The sequence below is a fragment of the Esox lucius genome, chromosome 1, assembly GCF_011004845.1.
Source record: "Esox lucius isolate fEsoLuc1 chromosome 1, fEsoLuc1.pri, whole genome shotgun sequence".
NCBI lineage: Eukaryota > Metazoa > Chordata > Actinopteri > Esociformes > Esocidae > Esox > Esox lucius.
In genome coordinates this window covers 13,751,238-13,775,709 of record NC_047569.1, presented here as the reverse complement: position 1 = coordinate 13,775,709, position 24,472 = coordinate 13,751,238, and the positions used below count along the sequence as shown (strand labels likewise).

General features: G+C 40.1%; 1 protein-coding gene across 5 annotated transcripts in view; it reads right to left on the bottom strand.

Moving 5' to 3' along the window:
* The window catches only part of slc36a4 (solute carrier family 36 member 4), a 199,370-nt gene extending 184,248 nt beyond the window's left edge, over positions 1-15,122 (bottom strand). For 2 of the 5 annotated variants that reach the window (XM_013136965.4, XM_020049195.2), the window contains exons 1-4: positions 10,776-11,014; positions 10,103-10,222; positions 8,901-9,042; positions 8,506-8,596 (exon numbers count right to left, since the gene is read on the bottom strand). In XM_013136965.4, coding sequence (XP_012992419.2) covers positions 8,506-8,596; positions 8,901-9,042; positions 10,103-10,121 — 252 coding nt within the window. In that variant the 5' untranslated portion in view covers positions 10,122-10,222; positions 10,776-11,014. Of the gene's footprint in view, positions 1-8,505; positions 8,597-8,900; positions 9,043-10,102; positions 10,223-10,512; positions 10,662-10,775; positions 11,015-14,739; positions 14,850-15,073 lie in introns of those variants that run through there. The other 3 variants (XM_020049188.3, XM_020049186.3, XM_013136984.4) reach the window with 3 other exon arrangements.
* Between the last annotated feature and the right edge of the window lie 9,350 nt (positions 15,123-24,472).

Sequence of the window (24,472 nt, the reverse complement as noted above, 5' to 3'; positions counted from 1 at the left end):
GAAAAGTGAAGCCAAAACGTCTCGATCGCCCCCTGGTGAGTGGTCCCAGTATAGGTCATAAACCCCGCCCTCCCCATGTTATTCAATGGCACGCGAGACCAACTAAACAATTAAATTACTCTTCAAATATTTCAAATATTTTCCGAAGCTGGTTTCTGTCATTTACTGTAGTTTCTATCACGCTAATGTAAATTCAAGAGTTTGTTTTTAAAATAAGTTGGTTTTTAGTTTAATTTAATGCTCTAAAAACGGTGGTTGACAGCTATCTGAGCCGAGGAGCCACTGAATCTTCGGAGGACTGAGGAGATTGGAACTTTACATTTAATCTCTAAATTTCTATAATTGATATAATTTCACACGGACATAATGGGTTGTTCTGCAGTACATTGTGCTAACCGATCTGGCATTTCCAATCGATCTTTGAAATTTTTTCGGTAAGTTAAATTTATAAGCTATTTAATTAGTCAATAAATGTAATGGGCTAGCTAACGTTAGCTAAAAGACAACAAGCCTCGTTAATAGCCATGTTAATAGCTAGCAGGTGATCGTTAGCTAGAAGTTACCAATTATTTTTGTATTAGGCCTATTCTAAATTAAGGTTAAACATGATGTAAGTTAGGCTATAACATATCGTCTAGGTTTAACAAGCAAAGGTTGTACTGTACTTGGACTTGCGATTGATTACGGTATGCGCATTCTGCGAGGGAGAGTGAGGGCGGGGCACAGGGGTGGGGCCGTTGATTTCGCGGCTTTACGGCTTTACTTCCTGCTCGCTACTGCGCATAACTACTGCGCAGAACTGGTCCCAAGATCGCTATCTGCGCAGACGCAAGTCCAAGATGTCAGCGCCGTATCGGGACACTGGCGGCTTCAGTTTTCACCAATGGAAAAGAGCGAAAGGGCGTCGTCCATTTTTTTTACAGTCTATGGTTGAAACCTTTTGCCTATTTGTGATCCATATCTTCACATTAATTTTCTAATGCCCACATGATCAACATTTCAAAGGGCCAAGGGAGGCTAAGGTTAATAAATTATAAAATATAAAAATATTTTGGAGATGTTTTCATTAAATGAGCACCTGCAGTGATTTATAATACATTTATGATTTGAAAAATGTAATTGCAAAAATTACATGTGGGCTTTCAGAACTTTGAAAATGTAAAAAGCACTTTTAGACACCGGTTAGCAGTGCAGCAAATCGCTTTCTCGCCGCCACCTTGATTGATCTCTAACCAATTTATTTTCTCTCTTTCCGAGTCCTCACGTCAGAGGTGACCGTATTTAAAACCGCAGCCACAACTTGCATGTTTTTTATGTTGCCAAAGAAAAACAAGTGGGATGAGACAGACTGTCATTTCTTTTCAATTAAGAGTCTCCAATGGAAGGACATAGTCCTGGACTCTCCCTACATCTTGTACCCAGTATGGTAATACGCCTGCCTCCAGGATAATAGATAGCTGAATGTGACATTTTAAAACAAATATGGCTAATGCACGACATGATGAAAATGTATTTCCAGGATTGGAAATGAAATGGAGTTTGCCCTGGAAGAAAATAAGGCCGCTGTTCGCTACTGTAAACCAACAACCTGACATTCATAAAATTGATAAACTAATGCCATCTACATAACAGGCCATCACATGACAGGAACTGTCCCCATCCAATATCAATTCCATCCTAAATTTCACAGTATCCAATGGAGTCCTCTGCAATTACTGGAACAGTGAAGCTTATTTTCTCTCTTTTGTCTGTATACTCAGAAAGTTTCGATTTGAAATCAAACAGTTACTATGAAGAAGAGATTCTACATTATTATTTCAGAGTATTGGTTTGGATTTGGTTTCACTATTGAGTAATGACATTTCATAGATTACATTTTTATTGACTTTAACTGGAAATAAGTTACAGTCCAATATAACAAACAAGCAAAATACATAACCCACCTATTTCAAGACACTGCCTGTTGACTACTGCTGCCTTATATTTTATATATACAATTCAATACTGTATATACACATATACAGTAAATACATACATTAATTTATTTATTTACATAAATACATATTTACATACATACATGCATATACATACACCGATCAGCCATAACACTATGACCACTGACAGGTGAAGAGAATAACACTGATAATCTCGTTATCATGGCACGCGTCAGTGGGTAGGACATATTAGGGAGCAACTGAACATTCTGTCCTCAAATTTGATGTTTTAGAAACAGGAAAAATGGGCAAGCGCAAGGATCTGAGTGACAAGGGCCAAATTGTGATGCCTAGATGACTGGGTCAGAGCATCTCCAAAACTGCAGCCCTTGTGGGGTGTTCCCGGTCTGCAATGGACAGTACCTATCAAAAGTGGCCCTATGAAGGAAAAGCAGTGAATTGGCGACAAAGTCATGGGCAGCTAAGGCTCCTTGATGCATATGAGGAGCGAACGCTGGCCCGTGTGGTCGGATCCAACTGTAGCTCAAACTGCTGAAAAACTTAATTCTGGTACTGATAGAAGGGTGTCAGAACATGCAGTGCTGGGAATAATAAAATGTGTAGCTAACACTTTATATGTGTAAGAGTCTTTCCAATCCCTGGAAAGGAGGCAAGCAGGTGGAGGAAGTGCAATGCTTTGGTCAATATTCTGTTGGGGAAACTTGGATCCTGCCATTCATGTGGATGTTACTTTGACACATACCAGCTACCTGAGCATTGTTGCAGACCATGTGCACCCTTTCATGGCAATAGAATTCCCTGATGGCATTGGCCTCTTTCAGCAGGATAATGCGCCCTACCACAAAGCAAAAATGGTTCAGGAATGGTTTGAGGAACACAAAGAGTTCCAGGTGTGGAATTGGCCTCCAAATTCCCCATATCTCAGTCCAATCAAGCATCTGTGGGATACGCTGGACTAACAGGTCCAATCCATGGAGACCCCACCTCACAACTTACAGAACATAAAAGATAAGCTGCTAATGGAAATATAGCAAAATGAATAGTAAATAGTAAATAAGGTCAGAAATAATGTTTTTTAATTTAAATAATAATGGTGTCCTTCAAACTTTGCTTTCGTCAAAGAATCCTTAATTGGCAGCAATTACAATCATCTAGACCTTTGGCATTCTAGTTGCCAAACTGTTGAGGTTATCTGAAGAGATTTGACCCCATGCTTCCAGAAGCACCTCCCAAAAGTTGGATTGGCTTGATGGACTCTTCTTACATACCATACGGACAAGCTGCTCCCACAAAAGCTTAATAGGTTTGAGATCTGGTGACTGTGCGGGCCACTCCATTATTGACAGAATACCAGCTGACTGCTTCTTCCCTAAATAGTTCTTGCATAGTTAGATGTGCTTTGGGTCATTGTCCTGTTGTAGGAGGAAATTGGCTCCAATCAAGTGCCATCCACAGGGTATGGCTTCCATCTTCATGCCCTTTTACCCTGTACAAATCTCCTACTTTACCACAACCAATGCACCCCCAGACCATCACATTGCCTCCACCATGCTTGACAAATGGTGGTAAGCACAGAGCATCTATTCATTTGGTCTGTGTCTCATCAATGTTCTTTGTGATCCAAACACCTCAAACATAGATTCATCTATCCATTACAAAAAATCCAATATTCCTCTTTCCAGAGTCTGTGTTCGTTCTTAATCTTTTCTTTTTATTGGCCAATCTGAGATTTTTCTCTACAACTCTGCCTAAAATGCTAGAATACTGTAGCTGCCACTTCACTGTTGACGATGAGACTGGTGTTTTGCGGTACTATTTAATATCTGTCCTCTTGCTCTGTTGTGCACCGGGTCTCCCACTCCTTTCTCTATTTTGGTTAGAGACAGTTTGCGCTGTTTTGTGTGCGAGGGGTGGTACACAGCATTGTATGAGGTCTTCAGTTTCTTTGCAATTTTCTGTCATGGATTAGCCTTAATTTCTCAGAACAATAGACTGATGAGTTTCAGCAGAAAGTTCTGTGTTTTTGGCCATTTTGAGCCTGTAATTAAAATCACAATTGTTGATGCTCCAGATACTCAAGTAGTCTAAAGAAAAGCAGTTTTGTTGCTTCTTCAACCAATATCACAGTTTTCAGCTGTGCCAACATAACTAAAAATGGGGTTATCTAATGATCAATTTGCCTTTTACAATGACGAACTTGGATTAGAAAACAACATCATATTGGAACACAGGACCGATGGTTGCTGATAATGTATATATTGCATAATAAATCTGCCCTTTCCAGCTACAACAGTAATTTCCAACATTAAGAGTGTCTACACAGTATTTCTGATGTTATTTTAATGGACAAAAAAGTACATACATACATAGATATATAAATCGGTCCAATTAGGAAGCATAAGCGATTGAGAATCAATGTCACCTGTTTTGGTGTAAATGAAAGTGCAACAGGTGCACTGGAGAGGCAACAGCAAGACAACACCCAAAAAGTGAATGGTTTTGCTGGTGAAGGCCACAGAGAATTGCGCTCTCCTTATCCTTACTGACTGATTCTTCTATAGTTTTGTGTCTTGTTAGTGTCCTTGTCACTACTGGTAGCATGAGGTGTACATGCAGCCCATTCAGGTTGCACAGGTAGTCCAGCTCCTCCAGGATGGCACATGCAAACATACCATCGCAAGAAGGTTTGCTGTGTCTCCCAGCAGTCTCAAGAGCAGTCTCCAGCACCACCAAGTAGCGCCACAGACTGTCCAGAAGCTCACTGATGTCCTGATCCAAGTTGGAACAGCCTGTGATTTCAATCTACTCTCAGTGTGAGTTTGAATCCAGCCCTCAATCGGTTGGTGATTTTGGTTACAATTGACCATTGTTAAGTCCTTTTGTTCTCAATGATTTACACAATGTACAGTAAAGATATTGATCTTTAATATATTTTGTTAATTGAGACCCGATGTGTGTTTTACAGTATCTCACAAAAGTGAGTACACCCCTCACATTTTTGCAAATATTTGATTATATCTTTTCATGTGACAACACTGAAGAAATGACACTTTGCTACAATGTAAAGTACTGAGTGTACAGCTTGTATCACAGTGTAAATTTGCTGTCCCCTCAAAATAACTCAACACACAGCCATTAATGTCTAAACCGCTGGCAACAAAAGTGAGTACACCCCTAAGTGAAAATATCCTAATTGGGCCCAAAGTGTAAATATGTTGTGTGGCCACCATTATTTTCCAGCACTGCCTTAACCCACTTGGGCATGGAGTTCACCAGAGCTTCACAGGTTGCCACTGAAGTCCATGACAACATCACAGAGCTGGTGGATGTTTGAGACCTTGCGCTCCTCCACCTTCCGTTTGAGGATGCCCCACAAATGCTCAATAGGGTTTAGGTCTGTAGACATGCTTAGCCAGTCCATCACCTTTACCCTCAGCTTCTTTAGCAAGGCAGTAGTCGTCTTGGCGGTGTGTTCGGGGTCGTTATCATGTTGGAATACTGCCCTGCGGCCCAGTCTCCGAAGGGAGGGGATCATGCTCTGCATCAGTATGTCACAGTACATACTGGCATTCATGGTTCCCTCAATGAACTGTAGCTCCCCAGTGCCGGTAGCACTCATGCAGCCCCAGACCATGACACTCCCACCATCATGCTTGACTGTAGGCAAGACACACTTGTCTTTGTACTCCTCACCTGGTTGCCGACACACATGCTTGAAACCATCTGAACCAAATAAGTTTATCTTGGTCTCATCAGACCACAGGACATGGTTCCAGTAATCCATGTTCTTAGTCTGCTTGTATTCAGCAAATTGTTTGTGGGCTTTCTTGTGCTTCATCTTTAGAAGAGGCTTCCTTCTGGGACGACAGCAATGCAGACCAATTTGATGCAGTGTGCGGCGTATGGTCTGAGCACTGACAGGCTGACCCCCCACCCCTTCAATCTCTGCAGCAATGCTGGCAGCACTCATATGTCTATTTCCCAAAGACAACCTCTGGATATGACGCTGAGCACGTGCACTCAACTTCTTTGGTCGACCATGGCAAGGCCAGTTGAGTGGAACCTGTCATGTTAAAACGATGTATGGTCTTGGCCACTGTGCTGCAGCTCAGTTTCAGGGTCTTGGCAATCTACTCATAGCCTATGCCATCTTTATATAGAGCAACAATTATTTTTTTCAGATCCTAAGAGAGTTCTTTGCCATGCTTTGCCATGTTGAACTTCCAGCGACCAGTATGAGGGAGTGTGCAACAACACCAAATTTAACACACCTGCTCCCCATTCACACCTGAGACCTTGTAACCCAATTGGGACATTTTCACTTAGGGTTGTACTCACTTTTGTTGCCAGTGGTTTAGAAATTAATGGCTGTGTGTTGAGTTATTTTGAGGGGATAGCTAATTTACACTGTTATACAAGCTGTACACTCACTACTTTACATTGTAGCAAAGGGTCATTTCTTCAGCAATGTCACATGAAAAGGTATAATCAACGTTTTGCTAAAATGTGAGGTGTTTACCCACTTTTTTTAGATACTGTAAGTGTTCCCTTAATTTTTTTGAGCAGGGTATATGTATAGAGAGAAAGACAGAGAGAGATAGAAAGAAATATAAAATTAGGCTACTTGTCAATTTCTTCCTCAGCCTCAATCACTCATGAATCTCCCATGGAGACATGCAACAGTTCTCTCATCCACAACCACTCAGTTTTGCCACAGGTTTTGTTTTCACCAGACATAACAGGACACGTATCATTGAGAAAGCTTCCCTTCTGACTCATCGGTCCAGGGAATATGTCCATGAATTTTTGAGTTAACTTTTTCAAGAGCCTGGAAAATCTGGTAAAAATGAAACACTATATTCTATACTACTGACCCTATATCAAAGATCAAGCATGATGGTGGTAGTGTGATACTTAGCTTCACAGTGACCAGGAAGACATTCCAACATTAAAAGAACCTTAAAAATGGTCTTTGTGTCTGAGAATTCTAAAGGAGAATGTCAAGCACTCATGAGCTCTGAAGCACCTGACTCATATAGCAACACAATAATCCTAAACTTGACAAAATTAAACAGACCTCTACATCATAATGGCCAAAGATATACCTAATTGAAATTTTTTGACAGGACCTGAAGCAACCAGATCTAAAAACCTACAGTACTAATGTGCTTGAACTAATGGAGCTCTTTCAGGAATTCTTCCTCAGTGAGTAAAGTACAGAGAATCTGTACTAAATGTACACTGTTACACAAAAGATATTCCTAACTTGCTCCCATCTTGTGGAAGTAAGTTGAACTACAGCAATTCACATTCCAACTATAAAGTGTATAAAAATAACAACATTCTGTGCTCATTTTCTCACTTGATAAAAAAGTGAGGGAACTTTTTAGAATTCAGACAACCAGGAAATGACCAAAGAATTCAGTTGACTGCTGCTGTTAACAATATATTTCACTAGATGACTGTTTTATGTAAGTTCCTTCCTCAAATTACTTGTGCAAGAGTGCTAGTACAGCCCACAGAGCATAACTATAAAATAGCTAGTTCCTCCATACATGTATTTAAGTACATCATTGTAAAACATTGTTCTAGTGTTTTACTACCCACTTCCAATTAAAACATTTGTCACAGAATGACCAATCGGCACTGAACTTTCAATAAGGTGAATTTCCCGCTGTAGATTGGTTAAAATCTTTGTAACTTCATTGGTAACAAATTATTTCCATTATATTTACCAGTCACAAACAATTGTGAATTCATTGGTGACACTTAAACAGTTTAACATCCAGTCAAGCTGGTCTCTACCAGCTCACCAGCTCACATGCTATGTTGCTATTCTGCTTCCACTGGGACTGGGTGAACAGCATCATGAATTAGACCAATGACATTTAAACAAAAACCTGTTTAACACTGCATGAAACCTTCCCAAAACTGAAATTATATTGTAAAAAAAGATATACTCTATTAATCTAACTTGTTTTTTTGGGACGAACCACATTAAACACTTTGTCTTCTACATTTTTAAAACAACTGTGCTTTGGCAATGAACACAATCATCTTATACTTCAAAAGTAAATTCAGAAAAAGTCTTCTATTACAAAAAACCCATACTTTCAAAAAGTTAAAGCGTGCCCCAAAATGTTTTTCTTGTATAGTTCTAACGATGTGATTGATACAGAGCAGACTGTTCTGGTAAACATTGAATCTTAACAGCTGGTAAAATGTAACAACATAATGATTAGAATAATTTTGCACATTAGTGTTAATGTAATTACTTCCAATAAGCATTCAGATCTGAGATAACAATGCAATTCATATTAATGCCTGATCCATCCTGATCACACCCTATTACTTAGTCTAGTCCGGCTCAGCTGGTGAAGCAACAGCTTATCCCACTTTTTACTGACCACTATCCCCGGAGGTAGGCATTACAAAACATCCAATCTAACATATGTAACCCATGATTGGATTGATTGATTGATTACCCAACCATGATTGTGTGTTATGGTGTGAAGTGGGTATTATAATTTGTTGGGCATAAAGGACTCACTATGATCCCTGCGTTGCGTACTGCCAGAGGAAGACCCAGAAGCCCAGTCCCAATGTTCCCCTTGAGCAGGTGGATGAGAGCCTGAGTGAACCTGAAAGATGCAGAGAGGGTTAGAGGTCATCTCCGAGACCAATACGTTTCGATCCTGAATGCAATGTGAGTCAAACACAAAACACAAAGAGCCTCCATCTGCACTGCCACATATCTCTTTCAGGTTGGGTTATAACAAGTCAAACCAATACACAAAAAACACTCTGTTGTTTCAAAATATGGCATCTGAAGGGGTTCTCAGACCTGATAAGAGTTTGTTAACCACATTTAAGTACCAGGGGAGCTGAGACAACTGGCAAACTGGACACCTTGGTGTATGAGGTAGTTGAGATGGGTTAACTTACGTGATGCCCTGGCTGTTGCCCTTCTCATAGTATCTGGCATGCAGCAGCTCTGGATCCTGGTCCTCATCTGAGTTCTCCTCATCCTGCCCAGCTCCCCGTCCTCCTCCAGGGTTCTCTATCAGGGGGGTCATCACCTCCATGTCTGGAAGGGTTGAACAGGATTCCAGAGGTTAATGCCAATTAGTAGTTTGCATACATATTAATTCGCTCAAATTCTAAAACAAAGAGATATCTTCCCATCCCTGAAACACTATGGATTGGAAATACTCTATATACATATAAGGTAATAGCTACACCTTTTATTACAGTATTTGTTAATACATAAGCACAAAATTTACATTAGTTTAATAGCCTTTCCAGTATATCTGTTCAGAGAACTGATACTGGGCAAAGGTAGATAATGTATTGTATTCCATTCCTACTTTTACTTATGAGCAGGTTCACCCCCTGCTACTTCAACATGTATAGCCACTCAAGCAGAATGGAGACGACGACAGCCTCTTCACTACCTCTAACCTTTAGAGACACCACATTGTCAATACTGTTGACACTACGTTCTCCAGGGACACTGAAACTGAATGGCAACACATTGTTGACGCTGAACTACAACAAAGAAAATGTGCTGTCAGAAAGTGACTAAATTGTAAACCGTATCATATAGTCTTTGTATCAGTCTTTGAGACTGTGTTCTTTAGGGCTGAAGCTGCCAAGAGGTATCATTTTTAGGGCATGATAGAATGGAGTCCCTGGCACTGTTGGAACAAATTACTGAATGCAATGGCTGCCAGGCTATATTTAATCAACTTAAACCAGTGCGCTAAACGTCTTCACTAACATACCAAGAAGCCCATTGAGGTGGAACCTCAAGACTATTGACATCTCAACATGGACTTGTTATCAGCACAGGTAGTATGTTTTCCTCCCAAAATTGATGCAAATGTGTAATGCTCAGATGTAATGCCAAATTGTGACAAATATATACTATATACACAACCTGTAGAAGGCCAAGTGAAGTCTAGAGTTTAATAGGAATATAAACAGCTTTAAATAGCAATTTTTATATATTTAAACAAACCAGATAAGCACTAAATTATGGTATGGTACAGCAAGGAAGGAAATAAGACGTATATCACAATGTTTCTTTTCATTCCAGCTAGTTCTAACTCCAAAACATAATAATCATGAGCTACTGCAGTAGCTACCTAGCTGTTGCGAAGGCATCCTTCAGCGGGCATCTGTGAAGTCGACACAGAAAGTCGTGTCAGTGTGGAGGTTAGCCCTGTACCGGGTGGCGCTGGATGGGTAGGGTTCAAGTTGGCCTACTGACACGATGAGAAAACAAGAACTCAGCAATTGAATTGGTTCATGTTGACAGTTCAATTGTCGAGTTGGCAAGAGTCGAGCTACATTCCTAAGCTAGCATTTGGCTTGCTCGTAGACACCGGCAAGCTTCCATAATTTCAGCTGTCCCACATCTAGTACATCTCTATTGTCTTTCCTGCTCTAGTATTGTTTCGGACACCAGAAAATATAATAAAACATAACTAAACTACTTTCAGTTTAGGCCTATTGCTTAATATTGTAATGTAACTAAACATAACGTGTCATTTACTTAAGGTTGGGGGCCGAAATGTGTCAAACATCAATGTTAAAAGAAAGTTAACAAAAAGGGGTAAATCTGTGCTTCTATTGATCCGACGAGCAGATAAATAGAAACAATGTAGCGCTTGCTGTCAATTCAGTTGCGGGGATGTCATTTGTGTATACAATGTAAGGCGTACACTAGTGCGATTAATAGAACGTGGCACTACTATGTTAGACAGCGAGTTACATTGTAGCCTAGTAATATAGTCTGGGGTCAGTGAATGGTCCTACCAAACTGTCTCGCGAGTCAGGGCAATGATAATTTGCAGCTTCGGTCGAAAGCTCAGCCAAGCCCCGACGCTCCCGTGTGACAGCGCGCACTCGAAACGTTCTGCTTTTCTTTTTAGATGGTTGTTGAAATGACTGGAACAATTCCATTGAGATTATAAATTCAAAGCTGTCCTCTTTGGTTACAATTTCCCAGCCAAATAAAAATTATTCGGATTAGAAAGCGTAGGATAGCATCTTTTCCTGCGACGAAAAATGTGGATAACGTCACAACTGGGGGGGGGGGGTGTCGGAGTGGGACAGGTTTCTTAAAGGAGACGTATCCACATATTTACAATTCTTGTTACTGTCATGATATGTTTTACATGGTGCTGAGGTTGGCCTGACAGCCCTAAGGTCAACCCAAACATGGTTAGCATGGTCCCTCGCAGTCCCTACACAACCAGTCCCTTTTTTGTACATTGCTGAACAGCTGTTTGCACTTAATAGTATTTAATGGTTGGAGTCACATCTCTTTAGCTATATACAGTAACAGGTGTCAAACCAATTCTATGAAAGGCCTAGTGTTGGGATACTCAACTCTTATCCTACAAGGTATAGAGCCTGCTTGTTTTCCATTCTACCTATTCATTAACTGCACTCACAGGGTATTCTAGGTCTAAAAGAATCCCTGGTTAGAGGGTTGCAATAAAGTAATGGAGTGGAACTTGCTTCAAAGTCCAGAGCTGAGTTTGAGGGGCCTATTGTAAGCTGTTTTTTGTTTTTTGTGGCCAATTGAGATCTACACAACCATGTAAGGGGAGATCCTAATTAGTGAGCTAATAATCAATCAAGCACAAGGTAAGAGCGAAAATCCTTGAAATATTCAGCCCTCCGCTGAAACAGTTCCGACTACATCGATGCCTTAGCCCTTCCATTGGCACTGGTTGGAACACGATGGGAATCCACTTTTGAACCACCATTGGCCCAACCAAGAGCGTTTGTGGCCTACACATTTGACGCAGTCAAAAAAACTCAGTAACAACAAATGTATAAAGTATTCAATACGATTTGTTGGAACAGGTTTTGAAATATTTTGGTGAAAATTCCTTAACATAGAGCACACAGAATGCATTCATATATGAGTGAATACAGATAGGGCAGCTTAGTAATGTAAGTCAGAACAATTCATTTATATTGTAATTTATCACATTTTCTTCCTTTTGACAGTAAAGTCAGCTGGAGAGTAAATAATGAACTCTGATGACAGGGATAACAACCACTTAAGACAGAAACCACTGAATGCAATAGGCCTTTGCTATAAAAATAAATACACCTGGAGATATCTAGCTCAATTTCAGGCTGATCACACAAGATTTAGCACCATAGTCCAAAACAGGGTAAATCTCAGGTAATCTTGAAATTTTAGCAGAGGTTTGGGGCTCAAAGAAGACAGTGTTACTTCAGGCTGAGCACCTCACTGTCCTATGAGGTCTTCTTGGACCAGCCCCTGGGAGGGTGGAAAGGGGGGTACAGCTTAACATTCACTTTTCCTTTTGACTGACAATGAAGGAGAGTACAGAAACTGTCCTCATCCCTCACTGTCCTCTCCCAAATACCCCTCACTTAAGCGGGGTTGTGTGGGACAAAACACATGAATATTAAAAAAGCACATTCCTGAATTGATATAGGACACAGAAAACAACACCAAAGTTGCTCTTTCGCCATACAAAGACAGCTATGTTGTAACTACATTAGTACACACCCACTGTAATGTGCTTAAAACATTTTTATTTGTTGCTTAATTTAACATTTTAATTTGCTTATTTGATTATTTCATTATATATGATATTTAACGATAACAAATATACTTTCATTTTGCTCATTGACCAGGAGGACCCTGATTAGGAGTGAGACAAGTTGGAAGTGGTAGTCTTTAAATTATTTGGTCTAATCTGTTTTTATCTGTAATATTACGTGTACACTCACTTAAAGGATTATTAGGAACACCTGTATAATTTCTCATTAATGCAATTATCTAATCAACCAATCACATGGCAGTTGCTTCAATGCATTTAGGGGTGTGGTCCTGGTCAAGACAATCTCCTGAACTCCAAACTGAATGTCAGAATGGGAAAGAAAGGTGATTATGCAATTTTGAGCGTGGCATGGTTGTTGGTGCCAGACGGGCCGGTCTGAGTATTTCACAATCTGCTCAGTTACTGGGATTTTCACGCACAACCATTTCTAGGGTTTACAAAGACTGGCGTGAAAAGGGAAAAACATCCAGTATGCGGCAGTCCTGTGGGCGAAAATGCTTTGTTGATGCTAGAGGTCAGAGGAGAATGGGCCGACTGATTCAAGCTGATAGAAGAGCAACTTTGACTGAAATAACCACTCGTTACAACCGAGGTATGCAGCAAAGCATTTGTGAAGCCAAAACACACACAACCTTGAGGCGGATGGGCTACAACAGCAGAAGACCCCACCGGGTACCACTCATCCCCACTACAAATAGGAAAAAGAGGCTACAATTTGCACGAGCTCACCAAAATTGGACAGTTGAAGACTGGAAGAATGTTGCCTGGTCTGATGAGTCTCGATTTCTGTTGAGACATTCAGATGGTAGAGTCAGAATTTGGCGTAAACAGAATGAGAACATGGATCCATCATGCCTTGTTACCACTGTGCAGGCTAGTGGTGGTGGTGTAATGGTGTGGAGGATGTTTTCTTGGCACACTTTAGGCCCCTTAGTGCCAATTGGGCATCGTTTAAATGCCACGGCCTACCTGAGCATTGTTTCTGACCATGTCCATCCCTTTATGACCCATCCTCTGATGGCTACTTCCAGCAGGATAATACACCATGTCACAAAGCATGAATCATTTCAAATTGGTTTCTTGAACATGACAATGAGTTCACTGTACTGAAATGGCCCCCACAGTCACCAGATCTCAACCCAATAGAGCATCTTTGGGATGTGGTGGAACGGGAACTTCGTGCCCTGGATGTGCATCCCACAAATCTCCATCAACTGCAAGATGCTCTCCTATCAATATGGGCCAACATTTCTAAAGAATGCTTTCAGCACCTTGTTGAATCAATGCCTCGTAGAATAAAGGCAGTTGTGAAGGCGAAAGGGGGTCAAACACAGTATTAGTATGGTGTTCCTAATAATCCTTTAGGTGAGTGTATATTAAATACTCTTAATGTTGAAGGATAGTTTTTCTTGGCCAATGTCTTGGCCAACATCAAAGGCCCTGGTGGCTCTAACGTCTTTATTGCCTTCCCTCTACACCTCTGAGCGCACCACATCACCTGGGCTGCTTATAGGCAAGGACCAAAAACTCTGGGCGTCCTCTTCATTAGTTGTTGTCATAATGGGCTTTCTATGTTACTGTCTGTGAGACTGAAATGCATTCGTAGTAATTACATTTTGTGGGCTCTCTCCACCACTCCATGAGACAAAAACAAGTTGAAAAGCAACCCAAAAAAGGGATGTCCACAAATTGTAATAAAAGCATGGTCTGAATGAGATTTCATTCTTACCAAGGTAATAACTATGCTTCATCCCTTATCTGTTCCCTCCAAACATGCACCATGTTATGTTCTTTACTTTCATTTATTTCAATTCAAAGGCCTACGCCACTCACATAGCAATTAGTTTAATGTATTTGAAGTGTTTGACTTCAAAAACTTTTTCTTTAATGTATTCATATGAGTAAAATTATGCAGCTGACCAATATTTTTTGTATATTCTACAATCATTATACAGTCAAGGAAGAGAAAGCACAAGTATTTTACCCTTGGCCTGCTTCATTTTGGCAAGCACCATCTCAAGTACTCCTCAGATCCACCAAATCACAAAATTAACACAATGATATAGATAAATCAAGTTTGGAGAACTTGTGTAAACACACAAATATAAACGTTTTAATTACAGTGTACATTTACTTATACATGAACATGCTGTCAATATCATACTCACATTCTGTCATTTCTTACACTGGGACTGTAGGATCCAAGCTGCTCTGGAGAGGATCAAGGTGCAGCTCTGCCGGAATTCTTTGCTCCTCCAGGCATTGACTAAAAAGCCTGCTGAGGAGACAGAGCATCTTAATTTTTTCCCTGTGTGTGAAGCAATGGGGACTTATTAAGGCTGGAAAATTAGCTTAGTGAAAAGGCATCCCAAGGGCACTGGTATGGTAAAAAGAAAGACTTGGTTTCCAAAGTGAGTACGTTCACCAAAATCCAATGAAACACCTTTGGATTTGAGTTGCAGCACATGTACAACGTTAAGTAAATTCCTGTAAGACAGTTACTTCTTTCAGACAAACCAGCTGTCGGCCAGAGGACTGAGCAGTATGGATGTGGACAGGAGAATGCTTCGCCATGTCCTCCGTGATGAGATGGGTCTGGCTTGGCTCTGGGACAGAAGTAGAAGAGTCCATTCTCCACCTTGAGGAATACTGCTGTGATAAAATGTGAGACAATAAATTGAATATTTAATCAATAAAGCCAGAGAGGCCATGCTTTATCAGGGAATATCGTCAAGGGTAGGGGGAGTTGTTAGGGTCAACATGCAATGGAGGCAACCCCCTGCCCATAATATTCCCCAATAAGCACTGCCTCTCAGGCTTTATTGCTTTTACATAATGATAACCAAAGCATATTCAATACATGTAGAAAATACTTAAATGTAACACACTATTTAAAATTGGTATATAAAAAGGAAAAAGGTCAAATAGTCCCTATGATTGCTATCTGGGTGCTAAGAATTTCCAAACCATTTGTTTATACCTAAACTCCCAGCTGCTGCCAGGGAACATGAAATCACAGAAGCACAGACAGAGACCGTAATCAAACATTGGCTCAAGTACAGCACCGACAAAGGAGGGAGAAGATGCTGGGAATAGAGGATGGGAGGTTTGCATATTCAAATATTGTTGTTATGTGGCCTTAATGGCCTTTGTACTGTAATTGTATCTACTTTTACTACTGGGCTTCACACGCGGCAGGCAGCTGCACCAGCTAAACTACCTTTCAAAGGTTTGGAGTCACTCAGAAATGTCCTTGTTTTTGAAAGAGAAGCACATATTCTGTCCATAAAGATTACATCAAATTGATGAGAAATACAGTATAGACTTGTTGATGTTGTAAATGACTATTATAGCTGGAAACAACTGATTATTTCTAATGGAATATCTACATAAGCATACAGAGGCCCATTCTCAACAACCATCAGTCCTGTGTTCCAATGACATGCTGTGTTTGCTAATCCAAGTTTATCATTTTAAGGCTAATTGATCATTAAAAAATCCTTTTGCAATTGTTAACACAGCTGAAAACGGTTGTGCTGATTAAAGAATCAATGAAACAGGCCTTCTTCAGACTAGTTGAGTATCTGGACCATCAGAAATTGTGGGTTCGATTACAGGCTTAAAATGTCCATTTCTTCTGAACCTCATCAGTCTATTCTTGTTCTGAGAAATGAAAGCTACTCCATGAAAGAAATTGGCAAGAAAAATCTTTACAACTCTGTATACTACTCCCTTCACAGTACAGTGTTAAACTGATTCTAGCCAGAACAGAAAGAGGAGTGGGAGGCCCCAATGCACAACTGAGCAAGAGGACAAATACATTAGTGTCTAGTTTGAGAAATTTCACAGGTCCTCAACTGGTAGCTTCATTAAATAGTACCAGCAAAACACCAGTCTCAATGTCAACACAAACACTGGACAGAGGAAGATTGGGAAAAAGTGTCATGCATAGACAATTTTAAGTTTGAGGTGTTTGGATCACAAAGAACAAATATGAGACAGGGGATGCTTTGTTGGTGGTAAAGTGGTAGATTTGTATAGAGTTCTTGAAGAAGGATCTTGAAGAAGGACGGCTATTACTTCATTTTGCAACTCCATACCATACCCTGTGGAAGGCGCTTGTTTGGATGATGTTTTCATGTAAAACAAGAACATTTCCAAGAGATGGAAACACGGAAATTGACCCCAAACTTTTGGACGGTAGCGTACGTTAATAGGTAATAATTGTAGTCTACAAAATATTTATCTTGAAGTGCCAATCTGCTTTTCCCATTTAAGTGGTTCAGTCGGAAAAGGCTGTTTTTCCTTCAACATGATGTGCAGAATATTTATGTCAGGCAACTACTGTATTCAGGAAGCTGTTTTATAAAGTTACCACTAACCACAGCATGGAAAATGTCTGAAGGCATTGGTGGCTTCAACTTAGGCAGCTTGGGATCCTACAAAAAGGAGTCACCTGTTGTCAGGTGACTTCTTGGTAGGATGAGGAGTTTGGGAAAAGGCAGGATGGTTTGGCGCTGATCCCTCAGGAAGGCTTGCCACGATCTTCAACTTCCCAGATATGTTGGGAATTTTTGTGATTAGAAGAGGGCTGTAACACTTTCTAAAAGCAGCAAAAAGAAATAAAAGAAATAAAAACTTGCAGTCCAGTTAAATGAATCCTTTTATGTCATTCATTGTAATCGTTAAGAAAACTCAGCCAAGGAACAATGACCAACAATCTACGGTAGGCAGTGTTGATAGAAGTAATGCCTTTGGAAAATCATTGACTGTTTAGTAACATTTATATTAATATGCTACTCCCAAAATATAGTCCTCTAATACCAACAGAAACCTATGAATTATTGAATGGAAAAACCAATTACAATGAAAAACTTCCAAGCCCAAGTAAGTTCAAGTTATCAAGTTCATGGAAAAACGTAATATCAAGTTCATATCAAAACTTAGATTTTTACAATTGACAGAGGGAGAAAGAAGGCAGGATAAAGACAGAAGGAGAAAGACAGAGGGAGAAAGACAGAGGGAGAAAGACAGAGGGAGGAAGACAGAGGGAGGAAGACAGAGGGAGGAAGACAGGGGGAGAAAGACAGAGGGAGGAAGACAGAAGGAGGAAGACAGAGGGAGAAAGATGGGGAGAAAGACAGGGGGAGAAAACAGGGGGAGAAAGACAGAGGGAGGAAGACAGAGGGAGGAAGAAAAAGGGAGAAAGACAGGGGGAGGAAGACAAAGGGAGAAAGACAGGGGGAGGAAGACAAAGGGAGAAAGACAGAGGGAGAAAGACAAAGAGAGGAAGACAGAGGGAGGAAGACCATGAAGAGCGTAGAAGGAGTCTATATTGACATGCTGACACCGCTTTCTGGATCCAAGGCTTAATTAACATGCTAGTTTGGATCTTTGAACATGGAAATGCCTTGGATGTTTCTGTTCATCTGTAACTAGTGCTCTCCATATTTCCTTTTAAAGCAAGTCACAGACTTAGTAATACTAAAGAAAATGTATTCAAAAGGTAGAGAGAGAGAGAGAGATGTATGACATTTTGGCAGTTAGACTGTAGGGCCATTTCATCATCTCCGGTCACTAGATTCTCCCTGACTACAGTAGCAGTGCTTGGCTAGAAAGATCCGGAACAGTGATCCAGTACATCTAAGTTTAGGCAATTTCTGTTACGGTGCCCTGTTAACACATACATTTTGAATACATGAACATACATGAACATAGCCTAATGTGCGATTTGTCAGTTCCTGCCCTTATTATATCCTGAGCGTCGCTGAGCGTCCCCTATTTTAAGTGATCCACATGCTTCTTCCCAGTGTGCATTGCACATGCCGCTGAGTAAAATATTTTTTTAATCTCATCTGTCCTCTACAATCACATTGAGAAATACACCACACCAACACAAGGGAAGTGGGCACACAACTTGACTGCAAGATCCAAAGGATTTGTAAGCTACTAGTGTTCAAAACCTGATTTCATGTGTTCCAAAATACTGTGCTATCATTCAAGGAATTTTGTTGTTGTTGTTGTGCCCTTGAGCAAAGCACTTAACCCTAACTGCTCCAGTAATCGGTCTAGATTACATCATCAATATAATAATGCAATAGTCTGGGGAGCTAATGCAAGTCTGCCGGGGGAACCAGTTTACAGTGCAGGGGCCAGGTCATGGTTCTGTAACCCACACACATTCCTGACAATCCCTTTCAAGTATGAATTACTTTAAATCCAAAATAGTGGCAATGCATGACATGCAAATTGGGACAGTCAATTATTCAGATTGTACTGTGAGTATGCTCTTGGTTTAACTATACTTGTTAGTACCAAGAATCCTGCAAGGAAACTGAAACAAGAAGAAAAACAACCTATATTTTATAATAATAATACCTTATATTTATATAGCGCTTTTCAGGGACCCAAAGACGCTGTACAATAGTGACATGGAACAGAAAACAAACAGAAACTAAAGAAATACTATGAAAAAACAACAAAGATTGAGAATGTGGGATTTGGTGTGTCTATGGGTAGGCGATTTTGAACAGATGAGTTTTGCGTTGCTGGAAGATGGGGATAGTCTCAGAGTCATGGATGATTTTGGGGAGAGAGTTCCAGAGCCTAGGACAAACCCTTGAGAATGCCCTATCACCAAAGCCTTTGAGTTTGGACTTGGGGATTATGAGGTGGCCTGCAGTACTGGAACGGAGTGTGTGTGTTGGTTGATATGGAAGAAGAAGGTCGAAGAGGTAGGTAGGGGCATGAATGCATGTATTAGGGTTTCAGCAGCAGGATGGGAGAGGGAAGGTCTGAGTTAGGCGATGTTGCGAAGATGGAAGAACGAAGATTTTACAGTCTGTTTGACGTGCTGATCAAAGGAGAGTCTAGAATGATGCCAAGGTTAGGTGCGTGGGGGGATGGAGAAACAATGGTGTCATCGATGCTGAGATTGAAAGTGTCAGTTTTGTTGAGGGTGGATTTGGTTCCAATGAGTATGAGTTCTGTTTTGTCACTGTTTAGTTTGAGGAAGTTTTCCTTCATCCATGCTTTTATTGCAGTCAGGCAGGATTCAATATGGGTCAGATGTGGGTTGGTGAGAGACTTGGTGGCTAGATATATTTGTGTATCATCAGCATAGTAGTGGAAATTAAGGTTGAAGTGACGGAATTTCACCAAGGGGAAGAATGTAGATGATGAAGAGTAGGGGACCAAGTACTGAGCCCTGGGAGACACCTTGAGTGACTGTGGCTGAATGAAAGTTTAGGCCTTTGAGTTGGATTAAATTGGTTTGGTTAGTAAGATATTAATTCAACCAGGCAAGTGCAGATCCCTCAACACCCTCGAGCCTGGTGAGCAGAATCTGGTGGTTAACAGTGTCAAAGGCAGCACTCAGGTCGAGGAGAATCAGGATGTTGAGGGAACCGGCATCAGCAGAGAGGAGAAGGTCATTGACGACTTTGAGGAGTGCAGTTCCTGTGCTATGGATTGGCGGGAAACCAGACTGAAGACGCTCATATAGATTATTTTTGATTAGGCACAGTAAGCTTGGAGCTGTGAGGCAACAATTCTTTCACAAGTTTTTGCCAGGAAGGGGAGGTTGGAGATGGGGCGGAAATTGTTATGGATGGTATTGTCTAGTCCAGATTTCTTTAGGATGACAGCAGCAGATTTGTAGCAGGAGGGGACAGTATCGTTGGTGAGGGAGAGGTTGACTATGCTTGTGATGTGTGGACAGAGAGCAGATACGGAGGCTTTATGAGTTTTGTGATGTAAGGGGAATCAACTGGACTGAATGAAGAGAGGTGAGAGTACTGCGCAGCAGGTGGACAAATATGGAGGTTAACAGTAGGGGGGGCTGTGGTAGATTTATTGAGGAGTTTTTGTTGTTATTTCATCTTTAAAAAACTGCAAAAAAGAGTTGGCAAGTGGAGGGGCTAGAGAGTGAGTCATTGCAGGTCTGAAGTCATTTGCTGACAGTAGAGAAAAGGGTCCAGGAGTTCAGAAAGGAGCTGTTGATTTTGTATGAGATGTAGGAGGACCTAGCAGCACTGAGGGCATCTCTGTAAACTGAAAGGTGGTGTTTGTAGGCTTCAGTGTGGACAGCGACCTACTTGCCTTATGGTTCGGAGCACAGATGTAAACCAGGACGATGAGGAGGTGAAATAAACATGTCTAGTTTTTAGTGGTGCCAGAGAGTTGAGGGAGACAGACATAGCAGTGTTGAGATAGTTAGCTTGTTCTTCAGGTGATTTGAGGGTGGAATCAATCGGAAGAGTAGAGCAGATGGCGTCTGATAATTGGAGAGGGTCAAGAGCTTTGATGTTACGAAAGGAGATTATGTGCTGTGTGGTACATTGGAAGAAAGTGTTGTGTGGTACATTGGAAGGAAATGAGAATGATCTTGTGGCCAGACAACGGATATGAAGATGGAGTTATATGGGTAATGGTAAGGAAATGAAGATGGAGTTATATGGGTAATGATAAGAAAATGAAAATGGAGTTATATGGGCAATGGTAAGGAAATTAAGATGGAGTTATATGGGTAATGGTAAGGAAATTAAGATGGAGTTATATGGGTAATGATAAGGCCGACGGAGCTGACAAAATCAAATATGTGACCTTATATATGGGAGGGAAAACTAACATGTTGGTTACAGTTAAAACAGTCCAGGACAGCTATGAAATCAGAGGTAAGTTTGGAGTTAGGTGAAGGCGAGAGGAGAGTGATGCAGCAATGTTGAGTAGTTCAGCTAAGTCAGAGAGGAATGAGTCATTAGCTTTTTGAGGATGATAATAAGGATGATGGTCAGCGAGTTTGTTGATTTACAGCCAATATATTCAAATGAGGTAAAGGATGGAAGTGACAACTCAGACATTTTAAAATGGGACTTGTATAGTACCACAAGGCCACCACCACGACCTGTTAGGCGGGTGTGGGACAGATAGCTAAAACAATTGGGAGTGGCTTGATTTAATATGAAAAAACCTCCAGGTGTTTGCCGTGTTTCAGTTCGGAAAAGAAAGTCCAGCTTGTTGTCCAGTATTAATTAATTGAGCAGGGGGGCTTTATTAGTCATGGAGCGGGTGTTTAGAAGAGCAAAGTTAGTAATGCTAAATGTAGCAGCAGAGTTGTAGATTGTGGTAGGTTGAAGGGAACGTAGGCAATTATGGTTTACAGTTCGACCGGATTTATACGGCGGATGACGTGAGTGAGACCAGAGGGAGATAATTTTGCCTGAAGGACTAGAGTTAACACACAGTTAAAGTTATATGTAGGAAAAGGTATTGAAATATTACAGTTCTGGACACATTCATATATTTCCACGTACATGTTCTTATTTTAATACAGTACATGAGAATAAAACACCTATTGCACACAGGATGATTCATTCTTCACACTTTTGTAATGTGTTATAAATATTATATGACAAAGAAATTAAATGATTTATTGATAAATGCGAATACAGAGGAGACTTGACATGACAATCTGGATAGAGAAGGTTTTGGGGTATATTTTAAACATATATTTACATTTATATGTATTTTATTTACTTATCTATTTTATGAATATATTCATCCATTATATGTAAATGTGTTTTCATGTTGAAATATATTCCAATATAATATTTTTGCGAATTGGAAACGTCTTCTTTAAGTTTTTACAGAAAAGTATACTTTTAAATGTAATCAGATCTGGCCCAGGTTTGAAACACATTTTTTTCTGGTTTGAGATGTATTGAATAAAGACTTTCAGTAGTTAAGTTAAACAAATGCTACACCATGCTACAACAGTCTTCAAACTGCACACAGTGACAAAAGGGTGAAACTGATCTTCAAGATATCCAGATGCAGATGAACTAGTAGTGTTCCTGATTATATGGGTCAAATGGCCTTTCCATTCATCACTGCACTGCTTAGATGCTGACATTATTTTCAGATTGTAGAAACTTCCTCAGCCATTTGAAGGAATTGTCTTACGTTGTAGGTAATGAAACAATGCATAACAGTTAGATGACAGTTGAACTTAGCCACACAGACATCATACAGTACACTACTAATTGGCTTAATCCAGATGTATGGGGATAAACAGAATTTAGTACTACATTTACATATTAGATTATTTAATTAGGAATCAATGGTACATAAGGTCCAGACAAATAAGTAGTAGAATATGACCAATAAAAAAGATCACTTACATACTTTTTTACCCATTGTCAACTGGTGTTTTTGACTAACTAGCTTGTTCGTGACAATCCTTGATGTTGATTTAATATGTTTTTTGGAGGACCCATTTTGGCCCAACAACATCACTTTTAAAACCAATGGCCAAACATCCTAGACTGCATCTTTAAAATAAAATTAAACCTTGATGGAAGGAAACATTTTTTACCCATTAACGTGATCAAGAGTAGGAACCAGGTTAAATATTTTAGTTCAGGGGTAGGCTCAATCATAGTCTGGAACTCTGTAAATAACGTTTTCTCTTTAATCAGGGTTTAGATTGTACATTGATTATTTTGAGTTCTCTTGTGTTTTTCGGAGGTCTTGGACATCGATATATTTTGTGGGACTGTAAATCATATTCTAATTTTTTATGTGTTATGGATGTTACCAGCTCCTCTACACATGTCAAGGTGCAATGAGGAATCAGTTCAGTGCAGCAAGCTTCATTTCCTGTTGACCTGTTAGAAAATAGCTCAGTCATTAATCTTTCCTTTCTCTTGTCTTTTCAAATAAGAATTCCATGCTCTTATTCATGTGCAAAATCCTTTTCAAATGGAATAGTTTGTCTAGTTCTGATGTAGGCAACTTGGTGTGAAATCTGCCTCCTGCTGTTTTGAAAGTAATCAAAGTATCTCAAATTGTAATGTCCTCATTAATTTTTATAAGCCCCATGGAATTGCATCAATGCTTTCATTATGATAAAAAATTAAGGCATGGAAAAGCGAATGATGAAGAAAAAATAAATAAATATTTTCTGTTATCCTTAACACAACTTGGTTTGATTCTGTCCTCTAGAGCAATGTCTAGTCTAAAATCCACCCACCCATTGATGAGTTCACTCATATTTGTCTGATGGGCAGTGTTAGAATATTGAATTAATGACAGCATTTAAAAGGCACACCTCCACCTAAGTGTGAATCATGGGCAGGTAGCTAATGTAACAAGGGTTGCAACACTTATTCCCTTGCTATGAATTGACGGAATGAGGACTGCACTATAGAACAAACAATGGGACTTGGCTAGTGACTGGCTAATTATGAAATGCCACAATTCGACCTGCTTGCTATATAATATAGCAGGTATTTAAAAACACAACCCTGTATGTAATGAATTGGTTGGACAAACCATAGAACCCTACCCACGGCCCCAGACAGTGACCAAGTGATGGCATTTTGCAACCTTTATCTATGGCTTCATGAGTCACATTTTAAATTGGATTCAACATTTTTATTGTATTTATTTCAAGTTTCATGATTTGATGAAACGGTAATTTGAATCATTCTTGACTCCTGACATAAATATCTATCTTTGACTGTTTTTCCAATTGTGTGTGTGGTTTTGTTTTTTAAGCTATTCTCACCCTTTCACTCACCCGTCCTCAGGGCGACTCATGACTTTTGATTAATTGACTGAATACTCAGTCAGTTATTTACCGGCAGTAAGTCATGGGGTCTCTGGACGTTACTGACTCAGTCGAAAGGTATGTGCTTTACTCTGATCGACTCAAACAATTGATTCAGTAAAAGGAATTGAACTTTGAAATCTAGCATCCCAAAGCACAAGGTATTAACTTCAATGTAAGACTATAATAGCTAAATCAACCCAAGAAAAATCCATTGTAAAAAAATCCAGCAGGTCTTTGCAGTAAATAAGAATGTGTATTGGCATACTAACCAGGTAAAATAATGGTAA